We start from the raw sequence: 24,567 nt of genomic DNA, 5'->3' as shown, positions 1-24,567 counted from the left end.
GAATCAATCAGTAAAAGGCTTCCATGTCAGACCAAGCACTAGTGGATGGAGTCATGCAGGAGAGTAGATATCAGTGGTTATAAAGTTGATAGATGATAGATAGATAGATAGATAGATAGATAGATCGATAGATATTAGGTACGTATATATAATTGACATCCTAAAAGAACAACACAAAGAATACCCTGACAGTAGATATACACTTTCTGTCTCAAATATACAAACTCTGCAGATTCACATATATGCCCTTTGATGATGATATATGGATTGGGGTACAATTAGGGGTGAAAACGGGTCGGATTAACTCCGACCCGACCCGCTATCCGTCCCGACTCGGATCGGATTTGGATACGAATTCGGATACGGATAGAATTTTTGAAAAAAATTCGGATATGGATTCGGATACGGATCGGATATATTTTTCGGATTCAGATACGGATATCGGATATACGTTTACCCGCATATTTTTTTAAATGATTTAAAGTTTTTAGTTTGCTTATTTTAAATAGTAAATATTAATATTGTTACTAATAATAATTTATATATTATTTATAGAGATTAATTTCCCTAATTTTATATATTTGATATTAAAAAAAATTATTTGTTGTAAAACTCTTAATAATTTTGTGTTAATTATATCTGAATAAAATATTATAATTATTTTAAATTCAATTAATATCCGTTTAAGATTCGATCTTTTATTCGAAAATTATCCATATCCGTTTAGTTAGGATATGGTTTTAAATTTTACTATCCGTCCAATATCCATATCCGAATCCGTATCCAAACTAAAAATATGGATCCGGATACGGGTTGAGCACTATCCGATCCGTATCCGATCCGTTTTCACCCCTAGGTACAATGGGAGGCTAACAATAGCAAAATAACAAAATTTTGGTAAGATATTTGGATGAGGGAGTGCTCTTTGGTGGTATGATTTCCCTTCTTTTTAAATTATGTGGGATGAAGAGGTTACCATCAGTGATGTTTGGTTTGAGAGAAGAGGCTGGAATTTAAAGTATAGAAGGATAAGACCAACACAAAGAATACTATGAAAATCTGATTTTGAAAGACCAACAGTTCATTAATCTTGTAGAAGAACATTGTGATGAGGATGATAGAGGAAGGGATTAAGATAAAATGGCGTTTTGAGAAGAATGGGCTATGAAGTCACTATATAGATTCTTCAATGATCTCAAAAGGTTTGCCAAAAATCTAGCACATGAAGATTCCTCTAAAAGTTAGAGCTTTCCTCTAGTTAGTGTGTAACTATAGTGTCTATCATAAATAATTTGATTAAAAGACGTTGAACAAAGTCTCTACTTGTATTTTCTGTTCAAGGGATGAGTTGGTAGATCACTTATTCCTAATTTATAAATATGATGATTATGTGCTGAGTCAAATGAAAAGAGTTGTGGAAATTCTCAGTCATCTAAACATGTGAATGAGTCGTTCCGAATAGATAATTTGAAGTTGAAAAAATAAAAAGTGATGGTTTATTTGGCTCAGTGCATTGATGTGGAGTATATGGATGAAAAGGAACAATATAATTTTTCATAATTGTGTTAAGTTAATTTGATGCATTTGGGCATAAAGTGATATCCTTATTCCTATGTTGGCAAGGATCTAGGTAGAAGATGCAGTGAAGCAAACTAGTCGACTGAAGCAAGGTTTCTCATTAGAGGATGCGGTGGATCTAGAAGATGACCGAAGCTGCTCTATGATCTTTGTATCTTTTTATATCTATCTAGGACTATCTTGTCTGATGTTGTGTTGGTTTACTTGGAAAAGTGTTTTGGTGTTATTAGATGGTTTTATTACATTGCTTGATAGACTGCTTGGTTTTCATTTTTTTGGATGTAGCTTATTGATGGTTGCTAGAGTGTTTTTGTTAGGAGATGTTTGAAGGACCTTTTATTTGTAGTTCATTTGCTTTGATAGGTTTTTCTTATTTTGAACTTGTGGTGAATTTTGGTGGAAGATCACCGCTAATTAAGTTTCAATAAAACAAGGGCTGTGATTTGATTTGTCAAAAAATGATAATGATATATGGACATAAAATAACTTTTCATTGATTATGATATAATGATTAGAGTTATATGCCTTATAGCTAGGTGGAATGGCTATGTTTTACAACCAAACACTTAAAAGTAATTGGATACATACGGATATACTATATTTAAACATTAAAAATTGAGATTTAATATTAGTTAGATTTTAAGGACTAGCCACCTAAATGAATAAAATCATTGTTCTCTCTTAGGTAGCTTATACTTTTACAAGCTTGGTGATGGTATATAAGATCCACCCTATTTTTATGCAATTATTACTAATCTAGGTTTAAATGATTCGATACAAAATTTCAAGGGCCCAATAAAAATATACAGGAAAATTTATAGATACTTTTACTACCCAATAACCAATTTGGTCCCGAGGTAAGGAATAACTAATTACATCAAAAGATGCAGTCAATATAGCCAAAATTACACCTATAACCCGAGTTAACTCATGGAGTTTTTTAAATCCACCTATGAGATACACACAAAATACGTGCAATATCATCATTAGAACCATCATACTTGCTGACCATCACCCTGTTTTTTGTATTTATTATTATTTGCCAGCTACCTTTTGAATCTTTATATATTAAATTTATAAAAAAATCTTGCGCGAACTTAATAATATAAAAAAGGAGAATACTGTGTTTCTTTCATTTGACTAAGGTAGATATTCTAGTCTTAAATGAAAGCAAAGGGCAATAGGTGTTAGATTGAAGGAGATTCTATGTAGGCTTATTTGTCTATTGTCATTTCTAACATGCATGTGCTTGATGTGATGTGTAATAGAAACAACATCAAAGCATATCATGAGTCTCAAACACTCGCTAATAATATTTCTAATCCTTCGTATGCAAGTCGACAAGCCATAGAGGATTTGGGCTACTTTTCTAGGAGTCTATCTCTACAATCAGTTTACTCCTATTCTCGACCATTTAGAGGTCTATCTTCATTCGTAATGATTGTGGTGGTGGTGATGAGAGTTGGTGATGGTGGCATTACTTGGAGGAAGAGATGCAATGTTAAATGTAAGCTCAGTCCCCGCTTCTCTTATAAGTTTGTCCACCCTCCAAGAGTCCTCGACAATGAGATTAGTCACCATGAGATTTTCGTCTAGGACTTGATTAATGACCTTGGGTTGATGACTCTATTGTGTCTCCGAATGCCAAAGTAACAGGTCAACTACGGTGGTGCACTCTTTTCCTATTAACTTTTGACGTCTACACTTTATACTAACAATAGTATGGCAGATGGCATGCCAAACCCATGATGAGGACGGGGGCATCTCAATCTCCACGGATTCAGATTCCCATATTTTCTCTGTAGAAGGTTGATCCACAGGATGTATCTTGTGTTGATGGCCTTGAAGGCCAATTTTCCTAGTGCTACCACCCTCGCCAACTTGATCTTGTAGATTGCCTGTTCATCTTCTTCTGTAACAGTTGTCACCATGTCCTAGTTTATAAAATGCATACCTCTCCGTCCTCCATTATCTCAAAAAGGATCTAGTCATTGCATCAGGAATCCAAAACTAAGTCCAAAAGCAAAATGCTATCTAGCCAATAGGAAGGGATGGCCAATAAGGTGGCATTCACTAACATTAATCCATTGGCCATGAAAAATTATTTCGCGTCCATCCCACTAGCTTCCTCTTCATCCTTTCCATTAGTGGCTTCTTATCTTTGATCTTAACTCGTCTTCTTGCAATAATGACTCTAAGATAAACAAATGGCATGGTTGCCATTCTTACCATCAACGTCTCTCATAAATGAGACTTCTTATAAGAATCAAGCTAATCAAGGAGAAAAAGCTCAGACTTGTCAAAGTTTACCTTCTAATTGGAGAGCGTTGAATAGGATCCAAGCATACAAGCATGCACTCCCCATTTGCTTTGGTGGCTTGGGCTATGAGCAAGTCATCTGAGTTAAGGAGATAGGAGAGTTGAGTGTCTCCCACTTAGAAACCAATTAGTTCCTCAAATATAACCTTATAGTTTAGTAGGTTAGAGAGTAGCTGAGAGACGAGTATGAAAAGTATAACAACAAAAGATTCCCCTAACATAGAACCTAGTGAAGTGTGATTCATTTGGAAGGTTAGTTTTAATGCGAATCGAGTCAAATCGGATCACATTATGAAGACATTAGGCTTGATGGATGAGTTTATTTTTTTTATCTGCTTTTATAGTTTAGTTAGACCCCTAGTATGTTAGAATTTATTTAATTAGCTAAATTAAATTTTGTGCAATTTTGAAAAAATATTCATAGTTCATTCAATATCCAAATATTATAAAACTAATTGTAGAAGATCGGCGACATCGTGATGTAGAACTTTCATATTTAAGTTTTCTTAGATTCGGACTCTATCTACGGCGGAATGAAACACTATTTTGAGAAGGATAAGAAAGATTAGCTTATCTAAGCTACTGGTTTGTTATTTGGTTTAGGACTCTTTTGTTGTATTCTCTAAAAAAATTTGTGGTTTACACTTTATATTTTTGCTATTTGCAAATCTTTATTCTCTAAAAAAATTTGTGGTTTAGGACTCTTGTTTTATTCATCTCTAACGTATCCCTCTTTGTCTCTCTTTATCTTAACCGTCCATATCTTCCATACGATTTTTATCTTTGTCTGCTACTATAGTTGTAGGCCAATCATAGCCTTTAATCATCTATCGCATTCTCAAGCCACCACCACCATCTTTTCTAGCACTATCCCATCATTGATGGCCCATCATATCTATCCCATATCTAGGAGTTTGTGCCTCTATTTCTGGTATGTCGCTTCCAACCCGCACCCACTCTTTGATTGATATCTCACGATCTATTGAGTTGATTCTTTAAAAAGCTCTCATCTAGAGCGATAATATATCTAAATTTTAAGAGGATCCAACAGTTAGATGATTTGTGATAACTCTCGAAAGTTTTATCCTTAAATTTGTTTAAAAATCATTACTAATCAAATTGCCTATTCGTACCAAGTTTTTAATAAACAATGCGAAGCGAGGGGCATTATGGATGCAAGCACCCATAAGCAGTAGGTCACCAAAAAACCTATGCACGAGAGTGTTCCCAACACCGCCTCCTAGCTTACGTGATCGTTAGTCTTTTCCATGTCCATTTTTACCATCATGATTGTCTACCTACCTTTGTTGATAATCATCAAGTGAGCCACTTCTTGCACAATTAATGTATTGTCTATAATGCACTGACGAAAATGAACACAACTTGCTTTGGCCTACTGAGCTTTGCTAAGAGGTTCTTTAGCTGTCCAACTATCACCTTGGCAATAACCTTATAGACCATGTTGTAGAGCACAATTTGCCTATAATTTTTCATCTCCACCAAGTTGTCCTTCCTGGGGATGAGGTTCATGTATGTTTGGCGCCATTGACTAGGTAAGACGATAGTGGTGAAGAAATTCTCCACTATTTTAAATATATTCACCCCAATGATGACCTAGTAGCAAATATATACTTCAGCTTATAAGTCATCGGATCTAATGCTTTACCATGAGGGAGACGTATCGTAGTGCATGCTTAATTCATTCAGTATCATAGGCTCCAATAGGCCTTGGGCTTCCTCAGTTGAGATCGATGGGAACTTCGCCCACTAAAGCTGTTTTGAATAAGGACACTCATCCAACTACCGAGACTTGCAATATAATTCAACAAATAATTAGTTAGCATTTGTTGATTCCTAAATCCAGATGCCCTCATAACACTTGAAATATGGTTGCACTACTGATGGATTGAAACCGAGAGGTAAAAGAACTTGATGTTCTTGTCGCTCATTTGAGGAGAGACCTTTGGTGCCATTTTATGTTGAGTCTATTGAGAGCAAATTTATGATTATATAGATTCCATAAGTTAAGGAGATTGCCCTCATCTATCTACCTAGTAGTATCACATCTTTTAAGGTCCAAGATGGTTCTCTTGGTGGTGTGGAGGTTGCTTTCAAGGTTACCTACCACAATTTTGTTCTAGTTATGTTGAGCAATTTGGATGGTGCACATTTTATGCGTGCATCCATATAGAGGGTTTTAACATGTGTATTGGTTCCATGCCTTAGATGCTATATACTCACTGTCCCATAACCAAACAAATATAACTCGAACCAAGAAAGACAAGCTATTCAGGTGAGAGAGACTAGAAAGGTGAGAAGGAGAGATACATGGTATGTTGTCCATCTAGCTAGGTGGTGAACCTTACACATAGAGACATTTGTAAGAACCCTATCAAGCCAAACCTAGAAGAGATTTCGGCCCATTTGGTTGTTGCACCATGTGTATGAGAGATCCTCATATTCAAGGTCACAAATCCCCACCTTATCCACAAACTTGACAGAGACTTTGCACTTATGGCCAAGTTCCATGACTCCCCTACTTCTTTTCTCGTTTACCAATCACTAGTGATGATCCAAGAGATATCGATATAAGCATTATTTCTGAGCTCCTCCCATAGCTTATGCTATGCCTGCAAGTTCCTACTAGCATACGCCATAGACCATAGCCAAATGTAACGAAAGTGATCTATGTTCACCATATAAGTAGCATAATAAGATGTCGCCACCAAATCCACCCAACCTAGGTCATTTTTCCATAGGGTGACAATGTCTTTAGATGCCAAATCAAAACTAACAGTGACCAAGGGCATGAGCCATTGATCAAGATGCCTCGCAAAAAATGTGAGTCTCTAATGACACCAAGATATTCAACTTGTGGTCTTTATTCATATTTTTTCATCTATCCAATGCTTTCTTTTTTAGGGCACCCCTACAATTCCAAAAAACACCTTTGATAATTAAAAGAATGGAGTGAGAAAGAGAGGCACTCATTCGAGCCTCCCTTGCTAGGAGAAAGACTACTCGCTACTTTAGATCTCTTTGTCTATTGCGATCACTATGTTAGGTTTACTATCTATTGATTATACTAGAGCTAACTAAAATTGTCCCTAGTCAAGCTCCATGGCCTCCACTGTTTATGCAGTCGTAGTAGGCAGCAACGTCTCCTTAAGGTTCATGACCCCCTCCTCGTGAGTAGAAGGGGTTTTCCTACATATGTAAGATTGGACCAGACCCAACCATTACGAGGAAACATCTTGAAGGATCTCCTTTGGATAGAACCCTTCACATGGTCTAACATGATCCTTATTTTTGCTTGTCTTGGCATACACCAAGGGAGACAAGCAATGGTGTCCTAATCCAAGCCGAATGGGAATGTCATTAATGATGGTTAGACCCTAATTAGGAACAAGCACCTCTAGTAAGGGAATATTCTATCCAAGACTTGATGTTTTCCTCTTTTCACATTAAATAACTTTTTGACTATCACTAGAGAGGAGATCTATAGTATTTTCTATCCCATTGTGACTCGATTAAGCTATAAACAATGTGCATGGCATGTTAGGCCTAATGTGTCGTTGAGATTTCCTTCGATTTGCTCGAGGTAGGTTGGACCTCCTCCAACTTACCTTTCTCTTTATGTCGTGCAAATTGTTGCACCCTCTCCCCTCTAGTCCTTTCATGACAATGGATCGGGTGGCTTGCATTGGGAGGAGCTCTATCCCTATTGGTCTCAATTCCTTTTGATGGAATAGACCCACCTTCACTAGAAACATGGGGTTTACTACTCTTCTTTGCAGAATTAGGTTTGGTTGGCACATCATGTTGCCTCTAGTGTGGCACACCCTAATTAAGATGTCATTGTCACTAGATAGTACACCATAGCCCATAAGTGGAGTTTTGTCCTCTCTCAACTTTGTCCTCTTTATTTCTCGGTTCAGTTCCACCTTAATTATTAAGTATGTTATCTTTTTCTCCCTTGAACCCCACTCGACCAACTTTAGGGCATTGCTCCCCGCTATGACTAGTCTACTCACTCTAATCTAAATTCTCCGACTTCTGTCCCAACCACACAAGTGTTTTGAGAGGGTTCTTGAAATCTATTTTGACACGGACTCTAGGGTGATTTCATCCACTCTTAGCATATTGTCAAAGTAGGCTGCAACTGGTATGAGGGCTTCAAGCTCCCAATATTCATTGGAAAGGTTATAGAGTTGTATCCATATATAGTCATCGTAAAGCCTCTGACAATGGGCAAAAATGTTCCCCCAAGGAATAAGGTTAAGGACTTCACCTAGAATGGTCCATAGGTCATTTGTGCGGGCAAGCATAGCTGAGATTCTTCTCCTCAAATCTGAACACATTGAAGTCTTCCTCCGTATCCGATATAGAAAACCTTTCTACGTTGTTCAACAGCTTTGCTAGTATCATATCAACCTCTATAGACGGACTCCTTTCTTCATAAATCTTCCAAATAAAGGAAGCTTCCATCTTGCTTTACACCTTTCCAACACCATAGGGTCAACTACCACACAATCTTCCGTTTGAGAATTAAAAATTAAGTTTAGACAGGATCTCCTCCTAAATGCACCCCTTCGAGTGACTTTGTTGTGACTCACCTATAGCAACTGATGCCAAACTCCTCCACAAGCCCTCTGTGCGCCTTTGGCTGGCTTGGCCAAGGAGGCCTATCGTCCCCTCCTGCCAAAGCAAGAGGTGCTTTGGCCATATCTCCCTTCATAGAGTTAGGTTTCCAAAATTTTGATGACCCAAGTCAGTCTAACTAGATGGAAACTTTGATGGGCACTTAGCTATTTGTAATACACATTTGAAGGCATAAGTGTAGGGTCCAGCACAGATTTTCTAGGCCTAAACTTGAGCTCAATCCTGAGTTTACATGTCTATTGGAATAACTCGAGTCCATAGGCCCGTCCAGGTGGTCCAACTTGTGTCCCTAAGGCAATTTTTGCCCTGATATGAATATAAATGCTTAATTGGGTTTGAATTTAACATAACCAGGAAGACTCTAATTGGGATCTAATTTTACGATCCATATCCATTCCACAATTCCTGCAAATAAGACACAAATAAATCATCAATTGCTACTATCCTCATGCTATATATCTTCGACAATCGAAATATGTCTTTCTATACCTGTTCATCTTCTTCTTTGTTAGATTGTTAGTCATATTCTTTATAGTAGTTATATCTAGTATCAAAGCCTCAGTTGTGACGATAGAAACTGTTCCACCAGGTTGAGATCCCTTAAATACTTCAACAAAGATAACGTATATTGGTGATGGATGGATGTTATAATGACAAGGGGAAGGCATGAGTCAAAAGAAATTAATTATGAAGAACTTGAAGTACTTCATGAGAGGTAGTGAACGAAGAGAAAGAAATTGAAGTACAAGATATAGCAAATCTAGGAGACATCTGACGAGCAATGATTCAATAATATAAATTGCTAAGACTTTCTTCTTTTTCCCTTAGATCTATCAAGAGCTAAAATTGAAATTTTACGTGCATTACTTAGACTAACCGATTAATTAATTACCAAAACTTATGTAGCAATTTTCTTGGTGGGTATGTCTTGAAAAACACTAGTCTAGCTAGCTAGAAATTTTGTTTGATTCATAAGACCACAAAAAGAGAGAAGGAAATAAACATAATATTTAACCCAAAACATTGAAAGATTAACCAGTACTTTTGGTCTTAGTAATTAGTGTACTTCTGGTAACTTTTATAGACTTTCATACAATTTCAATATTCCTTAGATAGAGAGAGAGAGAGAGAGAGAGAGAGAGAGAGAGAGAGAGAGAGAGATTAGAGGTAAGTTTGAATCTTTTGTTATATCTGATGCATAGAGGACGCCAAAATTATAAGAGATTAATGAGTAGATCTATAATGGAAAAGGAAAAAGAAAGCATTATGTTGATCCATTATTTCAAAGGTGCAATGAGATCTATAGATTTATGGTTGAAACCTTATAATTAATTGCATGCTTAATTGAGAAAATCCGTATCATACTTAAGTAAAACAAGTTTAATTTTCCTTAAAAGAAAAGGTGAAACAAGTTTAACAGCGTATATACACACAAACGAATAATCTTCTATAGAGCATAATGCATTGTACTAACGATAATGATCATTGAAAGTTTCAAAACTAGAAATTAAATCTTCTAGCAGCATTCTGGCCCTGATCATCCTTCCATGCATTAACTACTCGTATCGTTTTAGTCATTCGAAATGGTATCTCTGGCACAAAGAAAGGGACAATGGAGGAAGAGGAAGCAATGCAAGAAATTGTCTACATTATAGAAGAGCAGATAGCTAACAGTACTGAAAAAGTTGAGGTATGAAACATTTAATAGGCTAAGGACTTTGCTTTTCACTAGAATAGCAGTACAAAATATACTTGAGGGAACAACAAAAATGAAGTGGAGTTATATTTGATCATATAGGAGCAACAATGACTTAAAAGCATTGTTTCCTTTTCTCCTGATTTGGTGTTTTCAAAGATAAATCTTGCACTTGTTTCCCAGTCAAAGTTAGGCATATATTTATAACTTTGATGCTGAATCCTAATTGAAGTCAAAGTCAAGGCAAAAGCCATTAATTAAAAGTTTAAAAGTCATGCAACATACTGAGAACCAAGAATTGTAAGAACCCAACAATCTTTGATTGTCAAATTAAAAGTCAAGGGTTATGTCATGAACGTAGTAATCCAAATCAAGATCATGAGGTGTACAAAGCTGAAGATGTATAGAAGTAAAAAAAATTGAGTCTTGCTTCAACTGGGTTTTAATGGTTCGAAGGGTTTAAGATAAAAATATAATTAGTTTGGACAAGAAGAAAAAATAAATTATCCACTAATAACTAGTATACCACAGTTCAAAAATGCATGTCCTTCAAACGACATAAATATATCTGGTACAACCATTAGCATTTTGAGTGATCTACAGATCCCAACATACATATATATATATATACATATGCACTAGTGTTAAGGCTGACAAAGATTAATCCTGCACCATACTTTGTGGGAATGCCAATAGGAGACTAGTAGTATCTTGTACCATTCTGATCACTGCCAAGTTAACCTAACTGCTCCAATTCCTATTCTGACATGCATGAAAGCAAAAGAGCCACCTTTTTCCTTCTCCACTACAACTATCTTCTGATCATAAGGAGCTTTGTTGCAGACATGAAACTTTAAAAAAGTAGTGGTATCTGGCCTCAATTATCAATACAATCCAAAGAGAACAAAACAAATTAACATGAGAGAGAGAGAGAGAGAGAGAGAGAGAGAGAGAGAGAGTACAAGATAAAAGCCCACATTATTGAGAAACATAATCGATCCCACAACCTTTTAAAAGGAAATAAATGAAAGAAGGAAAGAGAAGTAATAACTCATTAGATTTTTCTTTTCTCATTAAGATCATGACATCCTCTAATGGGAGAACAACAGCTAACATCACCAATAATAATACATATAGTATCCCATTATCCCATGCCTATCTACAAACATAACATAAAAGAAAGCCAATTAATTTAACTTACTTCTCCTGCTTCATTCAATGACCGCGGTGCATGCAACCCTGGATCCGAGGTTCCTCTCAGAGCAAACATAATGACTCAGAAAAAAGAAAAGAAAAAGAAGTTTGCAACCGACATGATCTCTCCGATCCAAAACAAAGCCTAGGAATCGAAACAAAACGACAAGGAAATCGAGAACCCACCAAGGAGAAAGGAAGATCAAAAGAGCGGGGCGTTCCAATAGAGGAAAGAAGGATCAAGAGGAATGGAGGTGGAAGAAGAGATACCCATGCCCATGCCCATGCCCATGCTCATGCCCATGCCAAAGTTGCTGCTGGCTAATATGTCTCCAGCTTCAAGTTTGATCATGCCCGAGTTGGCATTCTCCTCGAATTGCAACAAGTTATGGTCGGTGGTTACAAGATCCGAGTTGTTCAGCGGTGAGACCAAATGGTGGTAACCGAGGCTGAGCGAGTTGAGATGAGAAGGTTGGAGATCGAAGTTAGCGCAAGAGGAGGGAGGAGGAGGAGGAGGAGGAGAAGAAGAAGAAGAAGAAGGAGGGAGAGGAAAAGAGAAACCCATGTCGGAGGAGAAGAAGAGGGGATTGAGAGAGGATTCTAGAGGCGGAAGCGAGAGAGGAGGGAGGAGAGGTGCGGCGGGAGGAGGAGGAGTCGCCGCGGAGGTTATCGGCGCAGGCTTCTTCGCCCGCTTGTTCTTCCGGCATCCACCGCCGACGGGGACGTTGCGCAGGGTGCCGCCGCGCGTCCAGTAGCGCTTGCAGGCCTTGCAGAAGTGGCGGGGCTGCGACAAGCTGTAGTTGTTGTAGTAGCAGAACTTGGTGTTCGACGAATTGCACCTTGGGCACTCGAGCGCGCGCTCCTTCCCCCTCGCAGGCGATGAAACCTGCGTCATAGTATTGCTCTTCTTGTTGTTGATGCAATTGCTATTGCTATTGCTATTATCGTTGTTAGTAGTAGTAGTAGTCGTCGTCGTCGTCGCCGCCGTACTGGTGGTGGTGTTGCTTGGGATCAGAAGCCTCTTGCCCATACTCTGAGAGGAGAAGGAAGAAGAAGAAGAAAGACAAAGAGATCAAGTAAGGAATAAAAGAGATGGATGGGTGAATAATGGAACATAGAGGAAGGTTCCGTGCCAAATAGCTAGACAACAAAAGAAGCGTGCACTATTATTGACCAGATGCTGCTGATAGAGATTTAGAGAGAGAGAGAGAGGTGGGCATGCATGTGGGTGGAGAGTGGAACCGAACCGAACCGAACCTGTGGCCACATATTGGTAGTCGTAGTAGTAGCAGTAGATGAAAGGGTTGTAAGACTCCTACCACCCAAACTCCTCCCTTCCATTGCCGAGCATTTCGTGATGAAGAAGCTAGAAGCTGTGCGTATTACTACTAGTAGTGGTGGGGCCAAGAGAGAGAAGAGAATTCTAAAGTACAGAGAGAGTCGTGTATATATAGAAAGAAAGAAGGAGAGAGAAGGAGAGAGAGAGTAGTGTGTATGGAAGAGGGAATCCCGAGGAAGGCATGCAGAGAGAGAGAGAGGAAGAAGAGAACAAAGAACAATCCTTTGGGTGGAGGTGGAGGTGGGGGTGTGGCTCCCAAGGTTTCTCACTCTTTCTCTCTCTTCCTTAAAAGAAAAGAAAGGAAATTCTCCACTGGAAAGCGACAAGACGAAGCATGTGGACTCAGAGAGAGAGAGAGAGAGAGAAGGTGGATTTAATTGGGCTTCCGAGATGAGATGGGCTCTCTCTTCTTACTGTTGCTCTCCATTTGGATTGGAAAACCGTTAGGTTAGCCACAGGCATGTCATTGCTTTGGGACGACAATTCTTGCCCACACCCATGTGAGACAGCTCATTTCCTACTAGTTAGAGAGAGTAAAGCAACAATGAGCCGAGCTTGAGCCTGAGCCTGAGCCTGAGCCGGCTCAAAAATTGGCTTTAGCTAAGACGATGCTCGACCTCAATTTACTCTAATATCAAGTCGAGTTCTAAACAAGCTGAGCTGAGCTTAGACGGCTCACCAGTAGATCGAGAAGAGAGGAGAGAGAAGAAATGGATTTGTAGCGGTCCAGTCCATGGATCCCCAACCTATGCAAAAACTTTGAGTAAAGTAAGTTAGAGAGAGGAGAGAGGAAGCCGACAAAGAAATTAATTAGGTCCGAGGACTAGGAGTGAGGATGGACTTGTTAAGCATTCATTGTTATTCCATGCTTACATTTAATGCAATTTGTATATAAGTGTGTGGAAGTCTACATGTTAATAGCTTATGCTACGAAAAAGGAATGGAGGGTGTTCAATTTGATAGGGAAACTTCACAAATATATGTTCCCAAGCTCAGCCCAACCCCAGACATTCATCTTTTTAGAGCATTCAGATCTATTTCTATTCATCTTCTTATATACTAATTGGAAAAAAAATTCACTCCCTCTATACTTTTCACTAAGTACTAAAAAAATGAATTATATAAAATGAGAAAAAAATATATAATTTTTTTGAAGTTTAAAATGCCTTGGAGCCAATTGAGCAGTAGACAGAGAAAAGTTGGGTCAAATACGAGTGATGAGCAGTGGCCCCACTGAGCACTCACCACCCACCCGAGTGGAAGAGAAAGAGAGGGAGAGAGAGATTCCTATTCGAATTGGATCACCTATTCTCACAATAAATAAATGAATAAAATATAATCTCTCGAGAGAATAACTCAAACCTTATGACGAAGGGAAAAGAATGTTCACATGACCCAAATTTTGAAGAAAGAGAAAGAGAAAGAGAGAGAGAAGAATCCATCTTACCCACCAAAGTCTGAGCAACATCGTCCACAGAACTCGAGGCAGACGACAGCGATCTCAGTCCCAGGGATTATTCTATCCAGCTCTATTCTATTCTATTTTCTATTCCTATTCCTATTCTATTGTTTTGTTATTGGAATAAGTTATAGGAGATGCATTGGTGGACGCGCATAAGTACGAGGAGCATGAGACAACTTGTGAGAGAATAGCAGGCACGTTATCCGATAAAAATTTATACGTAGGGCCATGCAATGCAATAGAGATAGATGAGTGGAATGCACCAAACTTTGGTTCCATGTTACTAAATATGGAGTCCAAAGAATTTAGCTAGATTGAGTGGATTAGTATGTGATTGGCAATAGGTTTTATATATGGATAAACTCCGACATTATGTCGGCCAACTCGAACTTATTCACATAGAGTAAATTATTTCTAGTCTATGCAAATAAAATATATGAATTACTGTCTGAGTTAGCGATTTTAATTCATATACGAGAGATTCTTAATTGGTATTCGTTAACATGTGAAGGTGCTGAATAATTGATTGAGTTAAGCGATTCCAATTTATTACGTGTACCTAGATTCACTTACTAAATTATTATTTTTTATCAATTGATAAATACTATTCTATGTAGGTAAATAAGTTACGTCCTCAATCACATACTCCGTTCATTTGTTATAGTGGGTAACAATTTTACTTGAGGTGATAAAAAATTAAAATAATAATTTGGCAAATGATTAGAATACTCTTTATAATGGATATGTGAAGAGATGAGAGAAAATAGAGTTTTTCTTTGACCTTGACTCTCACTTTCTTGTTAATGAGTAGAAAGAGGAAAGGAAGAGAATGATTGAAATGATATTCATTTAAAGTGATATCTTTTTAGGGGTAAAATAGTAATTGATAAATATAAAAATATTATATGGAAAAGAAGAGAGAGAAGTATGTAATATTATACTACTTTCAAGTTAAGTGGTTGTTTACTTGCTATACTAATATAAGGAGTCTTAAATCAAAGTTAGAATTTTCTTATTCCACAATAAATGAATTTCACTTTGGTACATTATTTTTTAGGTTGAATTACATCGACACTTCTTGAATAATTGTGTAATAACACATTGATCTTCTGAACTAAAAAAATCTAACACTAACACCCCCTTTTTACCCATAATTATGTGGCATTGATTTATAATGTGATTGGTATATCCCCCATATTATCCTTTACTTAGCAGGAGGTTGTGAACAATTTGACTAGTTTAATTGTTTTGTGATCGAGAATTAAATAGCAACCGTAATGCTTATGAATGAACTCACCAAACCATTTATTACCAATTAATAAAAGAAGAGTTCATCCTTTTCTCTCTCATGGAAACTTATGCCCAGTTTGTAAACTCTTTAACAAGAAATTGTTTGAATTTTATTAGGATCATTATATTTAAAGGTACAAAAAAATAGATAAAATTATAGGAATAAAGGGAAAGAAATAATTTTATGCTATTTCTTATTTGTATTCAAATCTAGTATTTTAGAGGCTTAATTTAGTTCTCTAATTAAGTTAATTTGATGGTCAGGTTAAATTATAATCTATCATATGACTGAGATAGCTTGGTGTGTTTTTAACAAACAGAGAGTTTTATTCACAAATAATAAAAGGAGAAGATTTTATTTGTAATATAGAGAAAATGTAGTGCATTTACTTGTAATTTTCTCTATTTTGAATACAAAACAGTGAGCATATGTGGACAATCTAGTACTAAAGTCCCACAAATTAAAAGTTAAGGTTGCATGAAGAGCTACATTTATTACACTAGTGCACTTTTCTTGCAAGCCCCACATAATCAAAATTGGAATTATCTGTCTCTTCATCTCCATCTATATATGTATAATTGGTTTCATATGAATAAAAGCTCTCAAATACCTTTTTTTATTAGTTATACATTTAATTTTTCTATTAAAAAATGTCATGCAATCAATTTTATCCATCTAGAGACTATTTTACTCTATATTAAAAGATAAAAAGATAGAAAATTAAGAGTAAGATAGTTGTTTGATGTTTTGTCTTTTAACATCTTTAGATGGTTGAGAGGTATGAGATAGTTAATAGGATAAAAAATGTCACAATAAATAAATAATGGCGTTTATATGAAAATGAGTCAAAAGGTGTAGTTTAATTAATCCAAATAATTGATATTGAATTGAAAACAAATTATCATTAGTGTAGTTAGCCATATATCACCGTCTTGTGTTGTGAGAGAATAGTGATTTTACTAACACTCCCTCTTATTTTTCTACTCGAAATATTTTAATAACGGCAAGAAGTGGATTTGAGTTAAATAGATAGAGATTTTATATATAAATAATAAATAGGCCTCTGCATGATTTCAACTCAAGATTTCCTATTAGTTTTATTCTTTTATACTTTGCCGATCTCAAATCAAAACTTTCATCATTTTTTTTTATAAAAGTCCATGGACTAGATATTTCATCATGAACTCAATTACAATGCCACTTCACAAGTGGATCAATCCAAGTTTTACAAGGATCATTTGCTTCAGCTAGACTGGCTAACAAGTGAGCTAAGGTATTGTTGCTCCTACTCATATAGCATACCTTGACACAAGGCAGCAACAAAATCCACCTAAGACACATTCTTGGATAATATCAGTAATTGGCCAATTAACAGCCGAGTCCTTCATGGTGACAGTTCTAACCACCGTTTGTGAGTCACTAAACATCCAGCAAGGCTTAGAGCACTCCGACTTTGAGAGCTCTTTCAATTCTTCTAGTAGAGCAGTAGCTTCTCCTACCAATAGGTTCTCATAGTGCTCCAAACAAAGCAATTTGCCCAGACAAAAATCCAATGGAAATTTACTTATCTCAATCCCCCACTCCTCCCTTGTGGCCCCAGCTCCAAGCTGCATCAACCTAGCAATGGTTAGAGCAGCCCAACGTTGAGAGCTCTTTTAGTCTTTCTAGTATAGCAAGTAGTTTCTCTTTGGGTTCTCACAATACTCCAATGAAAAAGAGATTTACCTAGATGGAAATTCAATGGGAATTTACTTATTGTGATCCCCACTCCTCTAATGTGGCCTCAGCTCCAAGCTGCATCAACCCAGCAAACCACATCCCACCTCGTAGGATGCTCAGGATGATTCTCTTCAGACCGAGAGGGAGGGTCATGCTGTCTCACATTATGTGTCGCTCTTTTGTGAAATATTGGGGCTAGCTCCAAGCTGATGTGTTTTTTATTAGAGGTCGACACATACCACTCTACCTTGTCCTTTCTAACCGAGCCAAGGGACACGTCCGCTAGCGAGCCCATCTTAGTAATCTGATTCTCTACCGTAGAGCTATGGAAGCAGAGGTGGCTGCCCAGAGAGCTCTCTCCTCCTTCAACTGTGGATTTTGACGAGTTGATTGAACCACTTAGATTTAAAAACTTGGGCTTTAGAAGCTCTAAATGTTGTGGCAGAAAATAAGGGGGAAACTTCAACTTTGCCCTTTCTTCCAGAGATCCTCTATGTATGCATTTAGAGAGCTCATGGCCAATACTTGCACAAAATGAGCAATAATGAGGTAGTCGTTCATAACAAATCAGAACCTCTAAAAAATTCCTGTTGAGAAGAGTTATGTTGAGAGAACTGACTAAGGGCTTTGAGATGTTAATAGTAATTCTTGCCCTTATAAACTTTGACCACCTAGAGGCATCCAGTCCTTTCGCTATTCGCCTCTTTCCCTACCCAGGTCACCAGCTTCTAAGTTGTTGAGGTGGATAAATATTCTAGCAGCAGCTCATGGAACTGCACCCAGAAATCATAATAATCAAAGCGCAACGCTTCCGCCAATGTGATGGGAGAGTATTGCTCCAAGTTGAACAAATCCATGTTGAAAGTTCTAAGCAACCAAGTTACACTTTCCATCTATCCTTTTCCTTCTCAAATGATATCAGAAAGGATTTCTTACCTGCTTCAATGATTTCAACCAAACTTCTAGGTTCCAGGCTCTGCTGAGAGCATTTCTAAAGCCCAAAATATTAAAACCATTATTAGAAAAGAGTTTACCCATTAGGCGAAGGTCCAGAATCCAGTTTGGTAACAGGTTTTCCTCTACCAAGGGGATAGAAACCTCCATTCCACCCTCCTACAAGAGGAAAGAGAACTTTCGCACAATTCATCATCAGTAGACTCCATGAATCTAGATGAACGAAAGAAATAAAAGAGGACTGACTAGGAGAGAAAATACTAGAGAGAGAAACATTCCAGAAAAGGAGGATATGAGATTAAAGAGAGGTCTCTCTAGCAAATTACAAGGATAATCAACTAAGAAAACTCTCCAAGGAGATATACAATTAGGTTCAGACCTTGGTGATTTAACATGTATTATTAGACTCAAAACAGTCATAGAGAGAAGGAAAAAAAGAAACTAATTTGTAAATAATAGTTAATATATTTAATGCCACCATCATGCTTCTTTGGAACATAATATGATATATTTATATATACATAGCTAATATCTATCTATTTATCTATCAACTTTATAACCACTGATATCTACTCTCCTGCATGACTCCATCCACTAGTGCTTGGTCTGACATGGAAGCCTTTTACTGATTGATTCCAACCCACAACCCCCCCACTCATTGCTTCCCATGGGAGGGATGACAGATTGTTGTACCAGATGTAACTATTTTCTAAATTGGAATCCAATCTCTCTTCCCACTATTGCCTATCCTTTTAGTTTTCCATTGTGTTGGCATATTTATAAATAACACCCTATATTTTATCTTTATTATTATGAATATCTCAGTTTTCATACATTAACAATGCAGTGCCTAAGTGATGGGATTCGGTACATGCAGGAGTTTTTTTTAAGGAAAATTTGTATATAACACCAAATATTTTAACAAAATTATGGTTTACATCCTATATTTTTATTATTTATATATTAAGCTCTATAATTTAACAAATATATGTAGAAAACATTATACTGTTAGATCCATTACTTAAACTTAACCCTAGCATAAGTTAACTATACTAAGAAAATTACAAAAATACCCTCAACTAAGTTATACTAGGAATATTTTAGTTATTTTCGAAATAAAATATCTCTACTTAACGTAATATTATCACGTTGTTATTTCAAATCTAACTCAGGGTCTCTTTTGCATATATTCACTAAATCATAGAACTCAATATAGAATGTAAACTATAATTTTGTTAAAAAGTAGAATATTATATGCAAATTTTCTCTCTTTTTTCTGTGGATGTCATATAACAAAAATAGAGGGTGTAATCTATAAATTTTCCTATTACTACGATTATGGGGACCAAAGAATGTTTGAATGGAATCATTTAGATCTGGATTAGAATTAATTGTACAGAGGAAGCCAATAGAATTGAGAGTAGGTGAGGAACAGGTGGATGTTTCTCTCTACCACCATCACCATGCTCCTAATATTCAAATCATCCACGTTTGTATTACATTAATCTAAATTCAAACTATCGATGTCGATAATGATCCAGAATTAAATACGGAGATTGTCAAACTTTTGCTCATATTCTTCCATAACAAGTCTAATGGTGACGTCTCATGCATGCAATAATTTATTAATGTTGGTTGGTGTCTAGATCCATGCCTTCTATTAGCTTCCATTAATCAATAGCTTTGAATAGTTTCTCTTGAATAAATCACATTTTTTTTTAATTCCTCAAAAGAATACTGTGGGATTAACATTTGTTTTTAAGAAATGGTTATCATGTAGATGAGTAAATTAAGTGTAGATATAAAATAAAAGTCTATAACTTCTATATCTGTTTAAAAGAGGGAAGATCATATACACTACTGAGATACTTTTTAACCTATATGAATTCATTGTAATGGTACTTCTGACAAGAGTATTTACAAGTTAAAATAGAAGGAAATATAAGAAGACAAGAGTATTTTGGGGTATTTCAAGAGGTATTATTAGGATTATAGTATCAAATTTAAAAAGAAAATTGGGTGCTTAGTACATGCATTACATACGGTTCTTCGTCTTCTCCCTCTCGAAGATGAGGTTTGAGTTCTTCGTCGTACTTATCTTGCTAATCAGGTCTATTTTAATCTTGAAGTGATATGAGAGTATATTGTCGGTCATGATTCTAAAATTAAGTCACGACACCAGAAATGAGGCAAAACATTATTATATATATTAATGACAAATAGTTCTATGCTCTCATTCTATTAGCTTACCACTCTAAAATTAAGTGTTTATCATAAAATCAGTAAAAACTAAAGGTGTTACTTAGAAAAATTCACTTTCTTCTACAAGAACAAAGGGTACACCTCCCCCCACCAAGTACCTTCTAATTCTATTCATGACATGGAATATTGTTAGGTAAGCAGGCAGATGAGAAGCATACATGCATGCATGGGATCTGACAGAGACTTGGAAAAGAGAATGTGAAGAGCTCTAAGAAACATTTGATAAATCTCTTCTTAACAAAAACACATTTGAGGAATCTTTTCGGCTTATATGCTTCCAAACTTTGGTTGTTTGATTTTGACCACCAACAAATAAAATTCAGGCTACACTGAATTAATAATTAAAATGTCACTATAAATTAATATTAACTATTTCTTCGAATATCACTTAAAAGTGACGTCGGTGTTGGTCAACACGGTCATTTGTGTCATATTCAACCGTATTTATTATGTGGCAACGAAAGCTATTAATAGTGATATTTATCGGACTTTTTAGCCACGTTTCTGATTGCCTTGTTAATTATGTTTCCAGTAAAATTTAGTCTTCCTGTATATCTTTCATATCTTAGAAAGAGAAAGAGAGCCGTTATGATACTAAAAACGTAGGATTTTTCTTTCACATATTCTAGTACAGTGGTCGGGTCTTACCAACTATTGAAAAAAAATTATAGACTTTGGAGAAAAATACCATGAACTTAGCTATGTTAGAAAACCTAGTTCTTTTCTTCTAACCCTTATATAGTTTTTGAGCTCATGAACTATTATTAATAAAAGTGCATAGTTTATAATTTACTTACTCAACCAAATAAATCTCTCTTGTCATTCAGACCTAACTGTAATTGTCAGTAATAGCTAGAAAAAACAAAAGTATAGTTTGATATGAAGACTATTTTGTTCATTCTAATAGAAAAATTTGGAATTAATAAACTACCATTAGTTTTGGATAAAAAACCTAATTATTATGGTATAGACCAAAACGAGTTTTAAGTACTTTAGTTAAGTTAAAATCGGGCCAAACCAAATAGGGATGAAGTTTAATTATCCTGTACTATTTTGTTCATTCTAATAAAAAAATTTGGCGTCAATAAACTATCATTAGTTTTGGATGGAAAACCTAACTATTATGGTCTAGACCGTAAACGAGTTTTAAGTACATTAGTTAAGTTAAAATCGGGCCAAACTAAATAGGGATGAAGTGTAATTTATCCTATAATCTTGTTTCCAAACATAATAAAGAGTAACCATGAGGACCCATAAGATCCAGACACACAAACACTCATGTATGTATGATTACTTTTCAAATTGATTCAAAGTTTCTCATCTAGATAAAGTCAAGGATATCCTTCCACCCATGACAAGGCTGTAGATGGCCCAGTTCTTCTGAAGGATATGGCCCATAAGAAGCCTACTTTACTTGCCATTAGGGCCAAACCCAATACACTTTAATGATTTTAGGGCCCACCCACCAACCACAGTAGACCTCCACAATTATGTCATCACACTGCATTTGTTGATCCACATTAGGGAGGCTGATCTCTTTACCCTTATTTAAAAGAAAATAAAAAGCCCCACCTTATGATTTTATTTTGATTTTTCGTTATAATAACCCTACTTTTTATCAAAATACATCTATTTAAGACCTTGGGTTAATTTTAACTCGCCGCGTCTTAGCCTATGAGCTCTTAAAATATCAAAAAATTTAAAAAAAAAAGGTACTTAAAAAATAACTTTGATATTAATCTAATTAAGATATGCTCTGCATCTAAATGAAAGGATATCAATGAAGAAAGAGTTCACAATTAGATATAACTGGTAGTCCTATTTCACAGTATTTATTCTGGAAACTAAAAGGAAAGTTTATATATATATATACACACACACACAATGATTTTTACATCCAAAGGTGGTATACATCAGAGTAGAACTGCATCTGGTTCTTCTAATAGGGCAGGTTGAACAGTAAAGTTCAAACTTAGAAATGCTAAGGTTTAGTCTAGACAGATAAAATTAAGCTCAAACAAAATCAAAAGATTGAGACTTGCCACAGAGATGATACCACTAGTGGGAAGGAATTGGTGCTAGGGGTGTAACCGAATCGAAACTATCCGTTACCGAATCAGCTTCGAATCATGTTAACACAAAGTCGACTCTTAATTTACTGATCTATTTAATAAACGGGTCAAATTTGGTTTGAGTAGTTTTGGATTAGATCCTTACTAAATATCTATCGGAACTCCAATGGATATTTAAGGTTTTCTTTAACATTAGTAGACAATGGTTATATAGTTTAATTTTAAAATTGTATAAATAGAAGCCTTAACTTACTCTAATGCTTATAAAGTATAAATAATCTAGTCTCTTAAAAAATAAGCTTTGTATTATTATTATTATGTTCGCTTAATATGTTAGCTTGTGTTATGTTTGGTGACATGATTATAATATTATGCTATCGTTAGATTATGAAACTATTATAATTGAGTGCCAAAAGTTATGATCTTTTATTTTCGAATAGGATTATTATATATTTTTATTTCATAATATACTTGTTATTCGTGAGGAATCCGAATTCGATCCATGTTCGTATTGAATTTGTGCTCCGAGTCTGATTATTTAATAAAAGATGGATCAGATATAGATATTACAATTATGTATCCATTTAAATCTAAATCCGACAATATTAAATGGATATAAACTTCTAACGATCGTCCCTAGGGTTGCAACAAGCGTCACCTCGGAGGGACTACAGCACGACGATACTAGCCATCAACCCAGCCTCACCTCGACATATAAAGCTTCAGCTTGACCAATGACGCCCTCATCTGTTGGATGAACGCGACATGGGATGGAGGCCTTGGCGGCGGATCTAATCAGGTGGTCTTCTGCCAAGGCGCCAAAGTCAAACTCGTCCAAGCCAAGCTCATTAGAACCTGCACTAGTGCACTTCACTGTGAGCTCTGGACCATCCTAGAACATATCCACCTTATATCCACATTCCGTAAGGAATTGGATAAGTGGATCTTTAGCGACTTCCAAGTGACAGTCCTTACAATTAGCGATGATGACTCAAGAATAGACTGGCCTACTCTGCTGAGGCTGATCTCTTTAAATTCTTCTATTATGATAAGCTTTACAAGTCGATCCAACAACGTGTATGCACATCTTTTAGCTCACCATACAATACGCTGTGGTAAATCAACGGTATCGCTGGGCTCTTCTTTTGACCAAATCTGTAACGGAACTAATTAATGAATCTTTGTCTAAATAAACTTATGGAACTAAAGATCGAACTATTAGATCTCAATATATAGGATATAATACTTGTCAACTAGTAATTAAATTTTAACCATTCTTTTTGAGTATGAAGTCAAGATTCAAGCAATAATAAGCGGAACACGAGCGAGGTAAATCCTTGCTTGTGTTAGGCTCAGTTATATTTCAAGCTCAAATCTTAACTTGAATTCAACTCATTTCTTAGACAAGTAAATCAATCTCAAATAAAATTTCAATCTAAACACAAGTTATTCGCGAATAATGAGCTATATTATTACATTCGGTCCTACTCCTATTTCACTATATTTATATCTGGAAATTAAAACGAAAGTTTATTTCGAAAGAGATGTAGAATATATACAATGATTTTTACATCCAAAGGTGGTATGCATCAGAGTTGAATTACATCTGGTACTAATAGGGCAAGTCAGACAGTTAAGTTCAAGCTCAGAAATGCCAAGGGTTAGTCAAGCCAGATAAAATCAAGCTTGAGCAAAATCAAAAGATCTCAAGCTTTGCCGCAGAGGTGGTATCCCCATTGGGAAGGAATTGCATGGTTCTATGAAGACTATGTTTAGGTTCAGTTGCTCTTTGCAGTAATGTGCAGCAGGGGTGTAAACTGAGCCAAGCTTAGTTGAGTCTGATTTCGAAGCTTGAACTGAAATTAATATCGAGTCTAGATTTATGATCAAACTTGAATTAAAATTATTTTAATTTGAGATAATTTCAAGTTTATTTCAAACTCGAGCTGAGCACGACCTACTCAATTAATAATTTTAAGTCTTATCAATTCAAGTCATTTTTTAGCCGAAGCAAGCTTG

The 24,567-nt window shown here is 36.1% G+C and overlaps 1 protein-coding gene across 1 annotated transcript; it reads right to left on the bottom strand.

Annotated features, from left to right (window-relative positions):
- Positions 1-11,297: 11,297 nt before the first annotated feature.
- Positions 11,298-13,059, bottom strand: LOC140759793 (uncharacterized). The gene is made up of 2 exons (XM_073096463.1): positions 12,707-13,059; positions 11,298-12,482 (listed from the first exon to the last, which is right to left on the bottom strand). The coding sequence occupies exons 1-2, from the start codon at positions 12,788-12,790 to the stop codon at positions 11,652-11,654; spliced, it is 915 nt and encodes a 304-aa protein (XP_072952564.1). The 5' UTR covers positions 12,791-13,059; the 3' UTR covers positions 11,298-11,651.
- Between the last annotated feature and the right edge of the window lie 11,508 nt (positions 13,060-24,567).

This window comes from Typha angustifolia, chromosome 4 (assembly GCF_048772165.1).
Source record: "Typha angustifolia cultivar Huaian chromosome 4, ASM4877216v1, whole genome shotgun sequence".
Lineage (NCBI taxonomy): Eukaryota > Viridiplantae > Streptophyta > Magnoliopsida > Poales > Typhaceae > Typha > Typha angustifolia.
The sequence above is the reverse complement of the archived record's forward strand: the minus strand, read 5'-3'. Positions and strand labels throughout refer to the sequence as shown.

Excerpts from the sequence above, each read along its gene's own strand:
- LOC140759793 (XM_073096463.1), bottom strand. The coding sequence starts at position 12,790 with ATGGAAGGGAGGAGTTTGGGTGGTAGGAGTCTTACAACCCTTTCATCT. Across the intron at positions 12,483-12,706 it reads CTACCAATATGTGGCCACAG|AGTATGGGCAAGAGGCTTCT; the intron begins GTTCGGTTCGGT and ends TTCTCCTCTCAG.